Below are 20421 nucleotides of genomic sequence, written 5' to 3'. Positions count from 1 at the left end.
ACTACATCAGTGTGTAAAGTAGTCTAAACATCGCGTGTTTCTACTGTCAGATTTACCACTTCTGCTGCATCAATGTGTAAAAAAAGTTTAAATATCGCCTGACTCTATCGTCAGATTGACTGCTTAATGTGTAAAATGGTCTAAACATTGTGTAAATCCATTGTCAGATTTCCTGCTTCTATCACATCAGTGTGTAAAATGGTCAAGACATCGCGTGTTTTTATTGTCAGATTAACTTCTTCTGCAACATCAAAGTGTAAGATGGTTTAAATATTGCCTGAATCTATCGTCAGATTGACTGTTTTACTAGAATAATGTGCAAAATGGTCTAAACATTGCGTGAATCTATTTTCAGATTTTCTGCTTCTACTACATCAATGTAAAAATGATATAAACATCGCGTGAATCTATTATCGTGTTTTCTGCTACTACGTACTGTATCGTTCCACATGTGAAACTGTATGAACATCGCTTGTATATATTGCATTCAATTTGTCGCATCAGCTTTTATTTAGCTGTATTTTGATTTGTTCAAATTGAGAATTCATGGCCTCTAATGAATTATTGTAAATGATGTGTTTTGTTCACTAGATAAGATTAAGTTAAAGTTTGATAACGATTCACTTTCCCTTCTATTTGAAAATGATATTTAAAACTGTATTAGATCTACTCTTGATATAGAGGCAACATCTGACATCAATTTTTCGCCATATCACTTGTTTCAGAAGTAGAGTTTAAGCTGGTATCACTGCACTCAATGAATGGTATGGATGTGAGCTTGACACAAGTTTCACATCGCTTGTATTTGAACATATCATGTGACTATGATAAATGATAGATTGTGCTTATTTAGTAGAAGACTTGACAACCTCTCTATGCCTAAGTTGGTCCGATAGTGTAGCATTTCCCTTCCATTCTTTTCTCTATTTGTACTGAAAACAAATTCATATATATGTTGGTAAGATAACAATCTGCTCTCATTCTCATGCATATATTTGGAATATTTCACTAAAATTGTGACTGCTAATGAGAAAAGATGCGTAAATACATCTTACTTTTTCTCACTGCAACATTTGTAATCGATGGAGTATGTGGTGGCGGTGCGGATGGGATTATCCAGATTAGTCGCGAAGAATTCGACAATCTCAAAGCAACCGTCCGTCGCCTGGAGAACGTTGCAGAAAATCAAGTCTTATTGAATCAACGGCTTGAATCGGACCTAGATAAACAACGTGAGGTTATTAAGGATCTTCAAGACGTTATATCACAACAAGCGGAGAAGATTCAGCGACTTGAAGAGTTGCCGCGGCAAACTAAAGAAGTCAAGAGCAAAACACCTACTATAGAGAAAAGTAAATCGTTTTTATCTTTACATGTAATTTAGCCATAACTAAGATAAAACTTAGCTCAAAAACTTCAGTACAATTGATCGACTTGTATTTTTATGTTCTTTTTATATAGGTACATATTAAACATTAAATACATGATTAAATCAACATTATGATACAAGAAAAATTGATACAAACGCATGTCTCATGTCGATGTGGCACTACAAGAACTAAATGTCGAGCTGAAAAAAACCGTCCACAACTAATGGCAATCTTGCTTGGCATTCAATTTTCACCCAGTCCAAAAGTCAAACTGAAAAGACATTTGTCATTCTCAAACATCCGATGTCGAGCTGACACAACATAAAAGTTTGAATGTCGAGTTGGCACGGCATTCCGCATTTGCCAAGCTCAAATATTTAGCTGACATGATATTTGGCACTCGAAAGGTTTCTGTGTGAGGCTGCTGTACGGTGTCAGACATTCGACAGACTCCACTGTCGATTTGAAACGACATTCAACATTCATCGTGCATCAAATTCTAATGTCGAACTAGCACGATATGCGATAACCTCCGGAACATTTTCTGATTACCCAAAATATTCTCCTGTATATATATGATAGTCTCTTTCCCAAAATATTGAAAAATATTATGACCGCCACGGTTAGTCCCTTTTGTTTTACAGGGCTGTTTAATATCAATATTTTTTTTTAATTTATTAGTATTAAACAAATGCATTTAAAATTTGATCCTCTATTTTGGAAGACCTACCATCGAAGCAGAATATCTTTAACGGTGACAATGTTGCTTTAGATGGTAATTATCATGATAATCAGTGACAAAATTAATGATCGTCATGATGACCCTGATGAAAATGATGATGATGACAACGTCAATGATGAAGACTTTTATTAATGGGAGGGACTATGATGCTTTACTGGTTAGTCGGTCAAACTTCTGATTTACTGTAGTATTGCGTTGCCGGGGGAAAAGACGAAAGCAGATGACGCAAGAACACAAATTATAATCCACGAACGCGACAAGAAATTCTGTCGTATGTTCTTGTTTTCGAATTTTTGCTCCGTCAAGATACAAACCAAAGTTCTATCGATGCACATAGATCACTTAATGAAGACATTTGGATGAAAGCTCAAAAACAATGGTGTACCTTTTCGTTGTCACATGAACCAAAATTTTGCATAGAGAAAACTCTTTTTGGAAGAAAATTAAAACGTACAGAACGAGTGGGGGAGAAAGGCGGAGGAGGGGAAGAGGAACACGGTCATGCACATGTGTTGTCAATAGTGTCAAAGGGGTACCTAGTTTGGTGACGTTCTTTTGCGCGTGAATGAATGACTCTACTTGGTGAGACTGGGTGTATTTTAGTTAACGGTCTGAATTTCGCTCAGTATTTAACATTCTAGCGGTTCCTTTGGTGCAACCTTCGGATCGGTTAACAGAACTTTTCCCAAATGATCTAAGGTGGATTCTTAATGATATAAAGTCTGTTCATGATAGTGACATTAATAATATTTTCCAGGGGTTGTGAAGTCTTCCTCAAAGATAAAAAGATATGCAGATAACACGGTGGCGTTTTTCGCAACACTCGCCCAAGCCTCTTTGGATCATCTTGGTACCCACCAAAACATCGTATTTGAGGACGTTGTCACCAATTTCGGCAATGCTTACAACAATCACCAAGGTGTGTTCGTCGCCCCTGTCAGTGGCCTCTATCTTATAACAACCAGTGTATTGTCGAGACAAGACAGAGAGTTCTGGGCGGATGTCGTAGTCAACGGCACCGTAGTTGTCAGACTAAATGGGCGAGGTACAGATGGCAGGCACGGCACAGGTGCACAAACGATGGTTGTAACTCTCAAAAAGGGTATGCTAATTTTGAATCTTGACGGATGTAGAAATCGTTACGTTTCAGTGCAACAAAGAATTTCATAGTACTGTAAAACTCTACTGTATCTAAAAAAATACAGAGAACAAAACTATACAACTTTGGGCCCACATGTTCATGATTTATTACTATAATAGTGAAATACTTATTAACTTTTGGTCACGTTTACAAATTTTTGAATATTGACGTATATATTTACAAATGTTTGAACAGTGACGTGCATTTTTGCAAATGTCTGATTGTTGATGTACATATATCCAAATGTTTGAATATTGACGGACATGTATGGAAATGTTTTAATATTGACATACTCATTTCCAAATATTTGAACAGTGACATATATATTTACAAATCTTTGAACAGTGACGTACATATTTGCAAATCTTTGAACAGTGACGTACATATTTCAAACCTTTGAACAGTGACGAACATATTTGCAAATCTTTGAACAGTGACGAACATATTTGCAAATCTTTGAACAGTAACGTACATATTTGCAAATCTTTGAACAGTGACGTACATATTTGCAAATCTTTGAACAGTGACGTACATTTTTGCATACGTGCATGTTTGCAAATATTGAACATTGACGTACAGACTTCCAAATATTTGAACAATTACGTAAACATATGTAAATGTTTCAACATTGACGTAAATGTTTACAACAGTTTGAATACTGATGTACAAATATTCACACTTCAAAACAGAGTCTGTTATATTTTTACAGGAGAAGACGTATCCATACAAAATACGCACAATGATGATGCTTACTGGGGCCAAAAATACACAAGTTTCGGTGGATTTCTGATACAAGAATTTGAAATGGATTCATCTTCTATTATCGGTTGAATGCATTTTAATGTATTAAACACTTATTTAGACGTTTATTCATTAATTCTCTTGACCTCTTGACCTTTAAGGCCGGTCATTGTCTGAAGGTGCATTATTTCAACCCTAATTTTACAAGACAATGTAAACAAGGATTTCAAAGCAGACGTAATCATTGTTTGGTAGGACTATTAGTATTCAGTTTTTAGGGGTAATTTTGATGAAGAATTTGTTATTATCCATTCATAAAAGCATATCTATTTTACGATGTAATGCTTTATAACATACAAACAAAAGTTAACTATATCTACACTACACAGGTTAAAAATAAAAAAGAGTCAGGTCCGGTTTCTTTTTTGTTCGTACAGTTTTTAAACACATAGATACTGTGAGTTTTATCCTTTTTCATCGATTTGAAGATACTGGTGCGGTTATTGTCACTATATTTAGCGTAGGAAATAGAGATCAATAAAATATTGCACCTTTCCTTATTCTACCTGTCCTGTATTACAAAACCTGTTCTATTTTGACATTTTGATACAAGCAAAACTGTATCATATTCACTATAAAAGACTTACTGGTATTTCGTCTTATTAGCGACTTGGCTTACTAAAAGTTATTTTTACCATAAGTAAGCTGGTAAAAACAGACAAAGCATTGCGGTCATATCTATATGGTAGTTTAATGCTATATGTTATAGCATATAGTCGCTGAGCATCCAGTAGTCAGGGCAATCATATTGAGTTGCAGCTTCAATTAAGAAGAGATAGGCTGAATATCTATGCGATAGGACTCGTATGTTGTTAATTCAAAGACATATTCTGATGGGAACTTCAACAAAAGACCAGTCAAGTATAGCATCTCCAGCCTGTACGGGTTTGAGCTGATGATCATTAGTTGAAGGTTGTTAGTTTGAAACACTGAGTGGTTTGCCTGATCCCTGAAGTTATCTAGCTCATAACTGAAATAATTTACGAATCATTGGTATACGAATCATTAAGGAATTTAGAAATTGTATATATTTATGTAGGTAAGATAACAATCTGTTCTTATTCTCATGCATATATTTGGAATATTTCAATTGTAACAGCTAATGAGAAAAGATGTGTAAATACATCTTACTTTTTCTCACTGCAACATTTATAATCAATGGAATCTGTGGAGGCGGTGCGGATGAGATTATCCAGATTAGTTGTGATGAATTTGACAGTCTCAAAGCAACCGTCCGTCGTCTGGAAAACTTTGCAGAAAATCAAGTCTTATTGAATCAACGGCTTGAATCGGACCTAGATAAACAACGTGAGGTTATTAAGGATCTTCAAGACGTTATATCACAACAAGCGGAGAAGATTCAGCGACTTGAAGAGCTGCCGCGACAAACAGGAGAAGTCAAGAGCAAAACACCTACTACAGTGAAAAGTAAATCGTTTTTATCTTTACATGTAATTTAGCCATAACTAAGATACACTTAAGCTCAAAAACTTCATTACAATTGATCGACTTGTATTTTTATGTTCTTTTTATATAGGTACATATTAAACATTAAATACATGATTAAATCAACATTATGATACAACATAAAGTGATACAAACGCATGTCTCATGTCGATGTGGCACTACAAGAACTGAATGTCGAGCTGAAAAAAAAAACGTCCACAACTAATGGCAATCTTGCTTGGCATTCAATATTCACCCAGTCCAAAAGTCAAACTGAAAAGACATTTGTCATTCTCAAACATCCGATGTCGAGCTGACACAACATAAAAGTTTGAATCTCGAGTTGGCACGGCATTCCACATTTGCCAAGCTCAAATATTTAGATGACATGATATTTGGCACTCGAAAGGTTCCTGTGTGAGGCTGCTGTACGGTGTCAGACATTCGACAGACTCCACTGTCGATTTGAAACAACATTCAACATTCATCGTGCATCAAACTCTAATGTCGAACTTGCACGATATTCGATAATCTCCCGAACATATTTTAACTGATTTCCCAAAATGATCTCCTATATATATATATATATATATATATATATATATATATATATATATATATATATATATATATAATAGTCTCTTTCTTAAAATTTTGAAAATTATAATGATCACCACGGCTTGCCCATTTTCTTTTACATGACTGTTTAATATCAATATATTTTTTTAATAATTAGTATTGAACAAATGCATTTAAAATTTTCTCTTCTATTTTGGAAGACCTACCACCGAAGAAGAATACCTTTAACGGCGACAATGTTGCTTCAGATGTTAATCATGTTCTTGTTTTCGAATTTTTGCTCCGTCAAGATACAAAACAAAGTTCTATCGATGCATATAGATCACTTAATGAAGACATTTGGATGAAAGCTCAAAAACAATGGTGTACCTTTCCGTTGTCATATGAAACAAAATTTTGCATAGAAAGGAGTCTTTTTGGAAGAAAAGTAAAACGTACAGAAAGAGTGGGCGAGAAGGGAGGGGAGGGAAAGAGGGACACAGTTATACACATGTATTGTCGATAGAGTCATAGGGGTACCTAGTTTGATGACGTTCTTTTGTGTGCGAATGAATGACTCTATTTGGTGAGACTGGGTGTATTTCAGTTAACAGTCTGAATTTCTATCAGTGTTTAATCATTCTAGAGGTTCCTTTAGTGCAACCTTCGGATCGGTGAACAAAATTTATCCCATGTTTCTAAGGTGGATTCTTAAAGATAAAACACAGAATGTAAAGTTATTATTAATTCTGTTCATAATAATAACAGGTATATATTTTTTCCAGGGACTTTAAAGTCTACCTCAAAGATAAAAAGATATGCAGATAACACGGTGGCCTTTTTCGCCACACTCACCAAAACCACTTTGGATCATCTTGGTGCCCAACAAAACATCGTATTTGAGGACGTTGTCACCAATTTCGGTAATGCTTACAACAATCACCAAGGTGTGTTCGTCGCCCCTGTCAGTGGCCTCTATCTTATAACGACCAGTGTATTGTCGAGACAAGACAGAGAGGTCTGGGCGGATGTCGTAGTCAACGGCACCGTAATTGTCAGACTAAATGGACGAGGTACAGATGGCAGGCACGGCTCAGGTGCACAAACGGTGGTTGTAACTCTCAAAAAGGGTATGCTAGTTTTGAATATTAACGGATGTAGAAATTGTTACGATACGTACATTGTTGCAAATGTGTGAACAGTGGCGTACAGTTTTGCAATTGTTTGAACAGAGACGTACATTTTTGCGAATGTTTGGAACAGTGACGTACATATTTGCAAACGTTTGAACATTGACGTACATTGTTGCAAATATGTGAATAGTGACTTACAGTTTTGCAAATGTTTGAACAATGACGTACATTGTTGCAAATATTTGAAAAAGGAAGTACAGTTTTGCAAATGTTTGAGTAGTGACGTTCATTGTTGCAAATATGTGAATAGTGACGTACATGTTTTCAAATGTTTGAACAGTGACGTACATTTTTTGCGAATGTTTGAACAGTGACGTACAGTTTTGCAAATGTTTGAGCAGTGACGTGCATTGTTGCAAATATGTTAACAGTGACGTACAGTTTACAAATGTTTGAACAGTGACATACATGTTTTGCGAATGTTTGAACAGTGACGTACATATATACAAAATGTTTGAATATTGATGTACATGTATCTAAATGTTTTTATATCGACGAACATATATGCAAATGTTTTAATATTGACGTACACATTTGCAAATCTTCGAACAGTGACGTACATATTCGTACACGTACATATATGCTAATATTTAAACATTGTCGTACATATTTCCAAATCTTTGAACAGTGACGTAAATATATGCAAATATTTGAACATTGGCGTAAATGTTTACAACAGTTTGAACATTGATATAGAATTATTCACACCTAAAAACAGTTTTTGTTATATTTTACAGGAGATGATGTATCCGTACAAAATGAGGCAAATGATGATGCTTATTGGGGCACTAAATACACAAGTTTCGGTGGATTTCTGATACAAGAATTTGAAATGGATTCAGCTTCTATTGTCGGTTGAATGCACTTTGATGTATTAAACACTTACTTACAAAACTCTTTCTAGTCGTTTGTTCATTTATTCTCTTGACCATTAAGGCCGGTTATTGTCCGAATGTATTTCAACCCTAACTCTATTACAACATAATGTAAACAAGGACTTAAAAGCAAACATAATCATTTTCTGTTAGAACTACTATAGTTATTATTTCATACTTGTAAAGCATCTTTTTTCAGATGTAATGCTTTATAACAAACAAGCAAAAAAATCTATATCTACACTATACAGTTAAAAATACAAAACAGTCAGGTCCGGTTACATTTTTTTTTGTTCGCGTAGTTTTAAGGAGGCAGTAAACAGTTTTGAGCTGTTAGTGTCGAATTGGCCAGGGTCAAATTTACAAATAAGAGGCAATTTACGGATTGAAGTGGATATTTGAAGTTTAAAATAATAATAATTATTAGAAATAAAGTTTCATCGGCTAGAATTGAGTTTCACTTATTTAAAGAAAATCAGTTTAGTAGCCTTGATCTTGATAGTATGACGTAATGACTTGCAGGAGCGTATACATGCTTCCTCTGAGCTAGCTTAAAGTGGGGTTGTCATTTTAGCAGGGACCTCAGGAAACCTGGAATAGTGAAAAAACGGTACGGATGGCACATATATTTGAGCTTATTTTCAGATTTTACAGTGTTACTGGAGTATGGAACAGAGTAGCAGTTGGGGCTATCATTTGCAGGGAATTTTCTACAGCGATTTGAAAATTGGGAAATTTAGCTTTTTTCATCATCAGTCTCCGCGACCGGGAGAGCACAAAATTCAGGTCTTGTAAACAGAAAACTAGATATTAGAGATGTATTGCAGATGGTTTGTAACGATAGACATACAGTGATGTTAATGTTGCAATAACTTTATTTCAGGTGTGTGGTTACAGACTTTTGTGTGAGGTTTTGAAAGTTGGGTAGGCGACTCTAGGCCGAGAGCTCAGAAAACTGTTTACTGCCTCCTAAACACATCCATAAGTGAGGCGTGACTTATCCGCTATCCTCGGCGTTTACCGCAGTATTGTTATGCGCTACACTTGATGCATATAGTTGATCTATAGATACTTTGAGTTTGACCCGTTTTCATCTATTTGTAGATATTTGACGTATACTGTCGCTTTGTCTTATGTATAATCTAGAGTTCTTCTTGAGCCAGTGCGAGGGTTTGTAAGGGGTTTTACATATTTCAATACCTCACAGAAACATTCAAATCAAATCTGCTATAATTACCCTGCTTGGTTAAAATCTATACTTCCAAAGAATCTTACTGTACACGTCACTTATACACAAACTTCTGTTTATATATGTACGTTTATTTTATTCCTAACAACATCCAAACAAGAATAGTGTTTCATATCTTATCTTTGACTCTATTCACGAACGAATTTTGATATTATTTAGCATTAACCTTACACATTACAGGACGACGTACCACGCGCAAACCCATGTCCATAGCTCAATGTCAAGGTAATGGTGACAAATCCTAACTGTGCCACCTGTATTTTTATTTCAATATAACAATAAAGTTATATCTTTTCCATGATAAGGGCAGATTCAGGCCCAAAGAGATCACGTGATCCTTTATACTTCAATAAATTGTACGTTCGGTACCACTGATAAAGATTTGTAAAACGGCCTCACCAGAAGTACTTGTTTTGAAATTATAAGGATCATTTTTGTCTTTTCTTGACTTCACACCTCATTGGACTTGCACGTGATTTTGCAGTAGTTCTGTCATGCATAACACTATTGCTACGGAAGACCGCCAAATCCCACCTTACTTTATAAAATATGTTACTTAATCCATCTTTAGTATTTAGTTAAAGAACTAACGATAAAATCTCAGCAGAATATGTTCTTTGCCCCATATCTAGCATGTAACTGATAACAGACGGACCATTAATTCAGGTACCTAATGCGATAGATTACTATGTGGTCAACGAGTGTTTGGAAAAAAAAAGATATGACGTCCATTTCTGATTACCAAAATCACCAGAATTAGAATATTTGATTTTTATGCTCCTGTTTCAAATATCATATTACAAGAATACTTATTCTTACGGAGCCTCTGAAAGACATAATAGGGTAATCCAGAACCATGATGTTTTCCGCTATTTCAAAATGTTGTTTCCCTTTTACCGGTGTCAGTGTCCGCGTTGGTATCCGTGCATTATTTCATCACGAGCGAACACCTGCGTACTACTACCAACCTTCCGCAAGCCAGATGGAGGGTTTCTACAGATTGAGTTATCAAGCGACGCTCGAACCTACATTGGTGAGTGGCAAGTGATTTGAAGTCAGCGACCTAAACCATTCGGCCACGTAGGCCCCCTTTATTTGAAAAAAAAATGTCCAAAAAGATATATTTTAAAGCTATTCATATAATATGATATCACATACAGGTCATATGGCAACTTACCACTTTAGATTGTGATGGAAGACCCCAGGTGCCCCTCCGTGCGCTATTTTATCAGTGATTTGAAGTTAGCGGCCTTATTTAACCATTCGTCAACGTAGGTCCCTTCATATTAATAAAAAAGTGTGCGAAAATACATAGTTTTTAAGCTATTCATTATATAATATCACATATTTATTCAACAGTATTTAAACAGTTGTCTAACTTTCTAACTCTTTATTCGAAACACACTGTGAAAATTATTAGCTCCGAACAGTGCTAATACAGCAGGAAAAATTCGGCCAACCGCCAAGATCTTGACTTTCAAATCAAGAATTGTGACATTTTCTAAAGAGACTCTTACCAACAAAAAGAGGGTCTTGATGACCCTGGATCGCTCTGGAGCTACATGTTTCAAATATCAAACTGATGCTCAAATATTAAGAAAGTAGCTAGGTCACACTCATGGTCACTGAAAGTCAGTTTTAAGATCGGTGTGCAAAACTGTACATGACATCCAGATTTCAAGGCTGTATCTTAAAAACCAAGAAAAGTAGGTTAGTAGGTCAATGTCACAGTCAGGTGACCCCTAATGACTTGGGGTTATCAGGTAATTATAATTAAACAGTCTAGGAAATATGATCAAATAATTGTTGAAGTATATTTCCTATGTAGCTCATATAACAAGTGACTCCCGGGGCAGGGCCTCTTTTCACCCCATGGGCATAATTTGAAAATAATTCATAGAGGATCATGATGTCACATGCTAAATATTGAGGCTCTACGCCTTGCGGTTTTGGACAAGAAGATTTTTAAAGTTTTTCCTTTCGGTTGCCATGGCAATCAGAGCTCTGTGTTGAATTCAATTCTTTGAAAAATTTAAGAAGGGGACCACCCAAGGAACATCCAGGCCAAGTTTCATCAACTTCAACCAAACGGTTTCAGAGGAGATATTGTTTAAAGGAAAGTGTGGATGGACGGACGACGGAGCTCATCCGAGCACTTTGTGCTCAGGTGAGCTAAAAAGACGTAATACCAGAAATAATTAAACGAAAATACATTTACCGGAAACGATCGGAACCACGATTCAACTATACATGACATATTTGAATCTTGTTCTATGGAACACATTTCCAGTTTCCAGACGAGTTGAACTGCAATTGTATGATACGTAAGGTATTTGTTTTACAAGCAAACATTTGTATATACATGTATCTACATGGTATTAGTAAAACAGCGAAACACCTAGTCACCATTTCCATTTACATCAAGTTTACAAGTTTACAAGATTATTTTCTTATGTTTGGCCCATATGGGCATCAACATTTACAATTTTCACAAAATGCATGAAACACAACGCCAAAAGTAGTTAGCTTACCATAAAGCATATTATACAATGTAAAACAGCTTTGAACTTTCTAATATTGTGAGATGACGTATCATTATAGACTCTTGCCCGATGATAGTCAAAGCATATTATACAATGTAAAATACGTTTGAATTTTCTAATATAGAAAAATGGATCGGCCACGAGCAACCTGTTTTCGAATTCCCGTATTCCGCAGTGTTATTGATCCAAAATGGTCGTATGTGTAAGATAAATTACCGTGTTTTTTTTTATTTGTAAATCGAAAGCGGAAGTAAAATAAAATGAATAGAAACGATTTTACGTTGTTTATTAATGTCGTTGATCTATTCTAAATGTGTGTATGTGTGTGTGTTTTCCTATGGAGAGATTAAAAGATCTACAAACAGATAATCAGGTAAGTTTATTTGACAATAAACATTAAAGTTTGTAATCTGTTAAATGGTTTACACATTTTATACGCATATTCTACTTCATGGATTAGCGTTTTGAATATACCTGAAAGGTAGTATATTTAACAAATTAATGTAGTTTATGGTCATAAAGCACATTTAAAATTAATTTCATTTGTAAACAACTCGAAACGAAAAGTCAAACAGAATCAGAAACAGACCAGTGTAAAATTGTTGTCAACAGTAAATTTTGTGGAAGTACTGGTCATCTAAAATAATAATGAATTCCCCTCTTAAGTATATGATATGTAATTTATACATATGTATAGAACCAGGCTATAGTTTCCGCCATTCATAGCGCTTCGTACGTATAAAGATAGCAACTGCAATCCTACATTCTGTTTACGTGTACTATCTTATCAAAGAAAAATCTGTTGATTATCATTTGACTAAAATGTCATATTATATATCAAATATAACAAGATGCTTGTCTAACTTACTTTATTCTTTATTTTAAACAGCATGCCTATGTCAGAAATGGTAGACACTCAGGATGTATCTGAATGGGATTTTGTGGGAAGGAAACTCGACTTTCGCAATTTTGATCAAGCTTGGAGTAAGCACAAACTGTTTGGAATATTTGGTATCAGATCTGTTGGAAAATCAAGGTGTGTCAGGGAATACATAAAATCGAAACAATGTCACGTGACACATGTAGAACTCCAGTACATAGACTGTATAGAGTCCTTACACTCTAATATATGTGCTCTGCTTGGGCTAGAACCAAACCCTAATTCCACAGAGACAGACCAGTGGATCAAAGAAATAATTTCGGCTGTTGCGCACGCGTCAAAGAATGAAGGTTTTGTGGTTTTCTTTGATAACGCAGAGAATGTTATAGAAAGTCCTTTCAAAGATAAGTTTTTATTGTTACTGACTAAACTTGTAAAGGGATGCCGCAAGATAAAGATATTCGTTACATCAACCACACGCATCCAGTTCAGTCAGTTTCGGTTCTTCACACACGAGGTACATCCGTTGGTCCCGAGTGAGGCCAAAGAGTTACTACAGACAGTTGCTCCTGATGTTGACCTCGGAGAATACGGTGATGTTATTGTCAAGCTCAGTGAAGGTTTACCACTGATGTTGCTGATGATTGGTGCTGAGCTGAAGGAAGATGACGGACTACTTTCACCGGCAGATATGGTGGAACTGTTGTGCAAATGTCGTCTGGAAACACTGAGTAACGAGTTTTACCCAGAGGAAGACAGAGTAGGTCAGTAAGCACGATATTTTGACGAAATTTGTTAAATCAGCAAAAATGCAAATTCTTCTTTGGTAATATCTTAACATCTTATAATTATGAATGTTAACATGTAAACACGACCCATTCAATTTGAATGAATAACAATAAAGCACATGAAGACATGAATCTAAAGCTATTATTACGTATAAGACTTAAATATGTCATTCAATTTCGACAAACACATGAATTTCATTTTAGGTGATGTGTACAGAAACTTTATTCTTCGATTATCCGGGGAGTTTCAAAGTCACCTGACAGAGTTAGACTACATACCTGGTTCTTTTAATGTTCAAGAAGCTGGCGGTCTTCTTGGTATGTGCATTTTATTTAAAGTTTTCAAATTATTTAAACAAAGTTTAGACAAATTTAATAGAAAAAGTGGAAAACCAAAGGTCGGCCTATTTATTTCAAACTAATAGTACTCTCCCTATGGATTAGAATAGAAAGATGACACATTCTAATGAATACGAAAACTTCACCTCCTACGCAAAACCAGGGTCATAAGGACTCTGTTAGAAGAACAGAACAAATAAACCAAAGACAACGGATGCATGGGGCTAGAAATAAATACTTACAGCGGACGAGGAACTATAATTTCTCAAGGCTCAAGGCCTTAATATATGAAATAAAGTCTACATAATTCCTGAACAAAAATTTGGAACACATTTGAAAGATCACATAAAAGATTGCCAAGTACAGGAAAAGTAATTCCACAGTCTGAATGGCTGTATTTAACAAAAGAGATCCCACAGACCATATTAAAGAACAAACATTAAAAAGGTGTTGGAAGTGGCCAACATATAAGACAAAGAGGGGGGCGTTCGCAAAAGTCAGACCAAGAAAAACAATTCACATCAGGCAAGCTAACAACAGATTAAGGGGTGCGTTTTATCTGTCACGGATCTATGATCCTTCCAGCGGTACTTTCATGGAAAGTGTCGAACGAGACAAATCGACAGTCAGTAGTTCAATGAAGATTGTAGCAGAAACTACCGAAACAGTCTTAAGTTAGTTTTGTTTCTGAGTTAATTGTGTCAATAAGAAATCGCCATTTCAGAAGCTTATTTATTTTCTGATTATATTACAGGTATTGAGACAGAGGCAATGACGAAACAAACTGCAATAATACCTATCAGAAGAAAACACATGCTCAATTACGATCCAGAAAACAGGCGCTTTAATATTCAGGGGATCCTCCGTGAAGTATTAAATGCCAATTTTGCCATTAAAGATCTACCTGGTAAAATAATATAATCGTCTTCTCTTTTCTCTTCCTTTATGCAAAGGAAACAATTAAAACACATTGTTTTTTTTTGAAAACGGACGTTATATGTTCTTTATTTCCATATTTCGACTGCTTTTGGCAATAAAACTGTTTCGATCATGTTACTAAGTACTTTCGGAAGTATTTAAAAAAAGAGAAGTTAACAGGTATTGTTAATGTTCTAAAATTTGTTTATATAGATAAAAGCCTAACAATAGTCTCTGTTACATGTACTTCGATTAGAACTAAACATTAATATTTAATTACAAATAAGTTAACGGGACCAGATGTTTTGGCATAGATTTGTTTTAATATTAGCTTGACATTATAAAGATAAATGTAAAGTAAACGTGGATAGTCAAAGAAAGTCCCCACTTGGAATGGACGGCATGTAACATAGTTACCTCCCCAGCATCAGTGTACCAGTTTAAGTAAATCACCCCAAGCTAAACACTGTTCGGAATATCAGTCGCGACCGGGAATCGAACCAGGTTCGCTGGCGTTGTAGTCAAATCTGTGAAGTACTGTGCCACTGACTCCCTGTTAATTAAAGAACGGCATGGATTTAAATTTGGGTAAGTTTCCTGACATAAATATTTAGTCTCAAATAAACATAATTTGGCTGTGTGGGCTTGAGATGAACATAAACCACAAACAAGTAAGCTATTAGAGCTCAATGCCTTACTTGCACATAAATTTCTTATGTGTTTTTTTTTTCTTTTAGAGTTGCGGAAGAAATACTGCAAGGTGTTTACAGATGTTATGAAGAAGATATCAGAGCAAATGGGAACAGACGAATATACAAGAGCATTTTCAGAATTTGCAGTTGAACAACCAAATCTGCAGAAACTTCTTGGAGATGTTGAGTACACTAGAGAGGACACGTACCATTTCTTCATAGAAATTGTGTCTTCATACACGCCTGTCATTGAGACATTCATGTCGCGTACGATCTGTTATACATTTGCTTTATAATTAAAACTTTATGCCAATTCATAATTTCTCTGATGTTTTCAGGCAGAGTTAATTAAATGAAACAATTATAGACGTCAGTGCAATAAATAAGTAACAGATTCACGGAATTGTACAAAAATACCATTTGTAATGATTTTGCATTGGTGAGGTGCCGAACGTTTCATGTTTAAAAGTTATTCTGTTGATTATTTGTTGATTACTTTTATGTCTCGTCTTTGGTAAGGATGAAATGATTGATTATAAGTATTTTGGATGTGGCTTAATTAGGTAAACTGTTTATTTAATGAAATCAATCCACGTCTGTTTATAGGTGAGAGTGACACGTTCTATGATGCGTGTCTGAGATTAACAGATATGTATGGTAAAACAAGAGATAAAGCGGTTGTACATATAGCTGTTGGCAGTATGGCCACCAACACAAAAGTAAGTTGAACCTTTGCAATCTTACATAAAAAAAAACAAAGACAAATATCAAACAGGGAATGCCACGCACCAAAAACGCAGCCTTCTCAAAACGAAACCCACAGCACGCAGACGCGTGCACCACACACACACACACACACAGCCAACACATTAGGACAATGTCAAACGATATTTATTGATGCAGTGGAAAACGCATGATTTTAACTTTAATGTGATTTCAAATTTAAGAAAATGTCATTTCTTTCAGCGTATTTTAGTATGTTTAACTGGTTACGTTCTCCTACTTTCTGCTCAATTTATTTTTTTCTTTTGAAGAAGTTAGCCTTATCTTTATATACTGTCAAATTATATTACAGTCATTTCAAATATATTTCCACTAGTTAGTAATCTAACTGTAATTGCAGGGGCTTCCGTTGCCGAGTGGTTATGGTCGCTGACTTTGAATCACTTGCCCATCACCGATGTGGGTTCGAGCCTCACTCGGGACGTTGAATGCTTCATGTAGGGAAGCCATCATGCTGGCTTACGGAAGCTCGGTGGTTCTACTCAGGTGCACACCCATGATGAACTTATTCACGGCGGGGATGGGGGTACCTGGGGTCTTCCTCCGTAATTAAAGCTGGGGTCTGTGTCGGCGAGATGTTAAAACCAACAAAGACAAAACAAATAACTTTAATTGCAATGATATAAATGAAGTAAAATGTCCGTTACGTCATCCTACTAGTCATAGCTTTATTAGAACATCACCTCTCTTTACAGGGTGATTTCTTACATGGCGCTAACAATTACCAATCGGCACTTACAGTGTTGGAAAATATGGAGAAATCTATTCAACTGGCTTCAGTCTATCAGAAACTGGGATGGAATATGCACAAGCAAGGGTTGAACGACGAAGCTATTCAGTATGTTGTCTAATATCAATATTTCCTTTGAAAATGAAAACACTTTCCTACGGCAGTTTTCGTATATGAAATGTAGTTATATGTCTATGAACGTTGTTTGATATTTTTTAAAATCGGTAATGATAGTATTACTTTCGATATTAAATAGGTATTACAAGAAGTCTCTTGATATCTCGTTATTTGGTGGACCTGAGTACGAGTATCTGGCAATGCAGTCATTCAGCTGTATGGGAATATCACACACTTTCCTAGGTAAACATTTATAGTACTTTTTATCAAAACTTTATCACGTAAACGTATGATGGAAAATTTTCTGAAAATGATTTTGAAAAAAAAATCACAACAGAACCTATTTACCAACTTTGTGATTATCTAATTTGGCTTTGCATTGAAACCTTTTTAAAGTTAGCCACCTGACTTATTAATTTTATGTGTTTATGACTTACCTAGAATTTCATTTATAAATGAAAAATACTCCACATCATTAAATGCTTATGTATTATTAGGGTATTAGGGAAACGGCCTTTCAAATCTTATTGATCCTAGACATAAAGATATCGCTATATGTGTTCCTAAGTAGAATGTGCTTTGTTCTTCACAGAAAATGAAGGAGTTTTTACTCTCTTTTACAGGAAATTTTGAAAGAGCTGAAAAGTACCATATTACTTGTTTAAATCGCCGTAAAGCTCAGTTGGGAGAATGTCATCCAAATATTGGCGCCACAATAAACAATATTGGTCTCTTAATGGACCAGAAGGGGGACTCTGCTAAAGCGCTAGAGTATCACCTGCAAGCCTTGGACATCAAGAGAAAGTCTAAAGCGCCTGTGACATCACTGATTTATTCATTAAGCAATGTCGCAAATGCTTATAATGCGCTTGGAAGGTACGACGACGCACATGCTCTGTTAGACGAGGCAATGAAACTCATAAGGGAACAAAAAATACCAATGAAAGACACAGAAGCGCTTATTTATAACACAAGAGGGAAGGTTTGTTCTAAGGCTGGTAATTTAGATGGAGCGCATGAAGCATTTGCAATGAGCGTAAATCTTAGCAAAGAAATTTCGATGAAAGGGTTTCTGCTAATGAAAAGAATTGTCAGTTTGGCGGAAGTACAAGAGCGCCAGGGGAATTTTGCAGGGTGTATGAAAACCATAAAAGAAGCCATGAAACTGAAAAAGGAATCCATCAAAAGCCTTCCACATAACACTATAACTGTTGAGTGCCTTGAATGTTTGGCAAAGGTATACAAAGGGACAGATGACCGTCTGAACTATGTTCAAACTTTGTACGATATAGAAACCGAATGCTTGAGGCTTGAAAGAGTTTGTCGGCAGCAAAATTACCTCCAGAAGCTTGAGAAAGTCAGTGATACCCTATGGGACATACGCCAAAAGATGGAACATTTGAGTTTGTGATTTTATGGTCCAAACTTATGTGCCATTGACACGTTTACAAATAGGATTTCCATCATCAATGTCTTTTATTCTGTTTTGTTGCTCCGTGTGCGATAGATATAAACACTTTCATTTTTATATCTGTGTGAATTCCATAATCCTTAATCTTAATTACCACACATGCCTATACATTTCTTATAGGTCGATGGCAGAGAAGCGCAGTCACATCTTTGTACATGTGTAAATTATGAGTTTGATATAAGTTATTTTTGATACTATTATTTTTAATGTTACAATTGTATTCATTCGGTTTTGTTATACCTGTGGTCTTATTCTGATACTTAATGACAGTGGATATCTTCTTCGGCGGATGGTTTAGGCCACTGGCTTAATATCACTTTCACTTGCTGAAGAGTAGAATTCCGTCATTTGAGGAAGCCATCCAGTTGGAAGATGAAGGTTGTTCAAATCAGCGGCCCGTCCATGCCTGAAATGGTGCTGCTAGGGGCATCTGGATCATCATCAAAAGTTGGAAAGTCATCATATGACATATAATCGTTATCTATGATGTTACACCCAACAAAATAAACTTATTTCATGATAGTAATTAAAGGTCAAATTTTTCGCATACTCCTATGACGTCTTTAATAAAGTAGAAAATTTTAGATTTACTTAATTAACTTGTTTGGTATTCTTTGGTTCAAAATTACGTATTGAAACAGATACAATCTTATTGTGCTAAAACTGATAATCCATCTTCAAGCTCATGGTGTATGAAGTCCCATTGAGCAGTTATTAAAACAAAGTGCATCGGTCATTAAGCAAAACTTTTTCAGTTGATAACTGGTTTTGAAAGTTATAATGCGTACTGACATAACATTGTGTTAAACTACTATTTATTTATTTTATTTTTTTTGTCATAAAAGACATTTATTATGCAAATTCATTTTTTTTACTACAAGGACAAGGAAAGGGAGTCAAATGACCTGAAGTTTCACATGTTTCGGTATCACCAAAATATTTGGCCGTAATGATCTTATCATTACGATACAATGTATTAACGATATTATTTATTGTAATAACGAAATATTTTCTCGTAAAAAGGAGATATGAAGTCGTCATGTAATGATCTCGTAGTCATATGACACGTGTATACGGGTGATTTCTGCAATAATGACAGAATATCTCGTAATTACGCGATACGAACGTTTAAGTTTTTGAAAAACGATAAAAATTATTGCAATAACGAAATGTTTTCTCGTACGAAACATGAAGCCATCATAACGAGTATAGATCTCGATGTAATGTGATAAGGGTTATTTTCTTATAATAATGATATCTCGTAATTACGGGATAAGACGTTTTTCCGAATGAATCTGTTTGAAAATTGATGTAAAAGTTCCATTTCTGTTTTGTATAGACCAGATGAATTAGAAATTGCAAAATGTTTGATGTTAGGAGTTTCTCATACCAGTCATAAAAGTAAAAAGCACAAGTAAAAAGTGTGTATTTTTTTCTTTTCTTTTTTTTTTTTTTTTTTTTTTTTTTTTTTTTTTGCAAAACATAATTTTGCAATTTTCATGAGATTTCCTTTTAAATGTACATTTGTTAATGATATATTATAATTAAAGACGTCTCCAGAATTCAAGAACTTCATTCGCTTATCCAGGGATACCTTTAGAATGATATATACTTTTCCTTGGTTATTAAAGAAGAGAAGAAAAAATGCATACATGCTATTGTAGAATTTTTAAATCAAGCAGTTAGTTTTTCCTCTCAAACTTATTAAAAACCAGAAAAACATTTAAATTACATTTCATTGGCATAACTTAATATTTATAGAGAATAAAAGAAACGATTTTTATG

At 35.1% G+C, this 20421-nt stretch overlaps 3 protein-coding genes across 3 annotated transcripts; all 3 read left to right on the top strand.

Annotated features, from left to right (window-relative positions):
* Nucleotides 1-905: 905 nt before the first annotated feature.
* Nucleotides 906-4116, top strand: LOC123553175 (heavy metal-binding protein HIP-like). The gene is made up of 3 exons (XM_045342919.2): nucleotides 906-1352; nucleotides 2870-3214; nucleotides 3963-4116. The coding sequence occupies exons 1-3, from the start codon at nucleotides 1037-1039 to the stop codon at nucleotides 4082-4084; spliced, it is 783 nt and encodes a 260-aa protein (XP_045198854.2). The 5' UTR covers nucleotides 906-1036; the 3' UTR covers nucleotides 4085-4116.
* Nucleotides 4117-5110: 994 nt separating this feature from the next.
* Nucleotides 5111-8150, top strand: LOC123553174 (C1q-related factor-like). Its single transcript, XM_045342918.2, has 3 exons — nucleotides 5111-5482; nucleotides 6844-7188; nucleotides 7989-8150. The coding sequence occupies exons 1-3, from the start codon at nucleotides 5167-5169 to the stop codon at nucleotides 8108-8110; spliced, it is 783 nt and encodes a 260-aa protein (XP_045198853.2). The 5' UTR covers nucleotides 5111-5166; the 3' UTR covers nucleotides 8111-8150.
* A 3951-nt stretch (nucleotides 8151-12101) lies between these two features.
* Nucleotides 12102-20076, top strand: LOC123550882 (uncharacterized). The gene is made up of 9 exons (XM_045339349.2): nucleotides 12102-12291; nucleotides 12808-13562; nucleotides 13791-13904; nucleotides 14680-14832; nucleotides 15581-15802; nucleotides 16142-16254; nucleotides 17014-17156; nucleotides 17305-17408; nucleotides 17789-20076. Exons 2-9 carry the CDS (start codon nucleotides 12809-12811, stop codon nucleotides 18574-18576), a joined length of 2391 nt encoding a protein of 796 aa, XP_045195284.2. The 5' UTR covers nucleotides 12102-12291; nucleotide 12808; the 3' UTR covers nucleotides 18577-20076.
* The last annotated feature ends 345 nt before the right edge of the window (nucleotides 20077-20421 follow it).

This window comes from Mercenaria mercenaria, chromosome 4 (genome assembly GCF_021730395.1).
Source record: "Mercenaria mercenaria strain notata chromosome 4, MADL_Memer_1, whole genome shotgun sequence".
Taxonomy (NCBI): Eukaryota; Metazoa; Mollusca; class Bivalvia; order Venerida; family Veneridae; genus Mercenaria; species Mercenaria mercenaria.
This window is presented reverse-complemented; position numbering and strand designations above follow the sequence as displayed.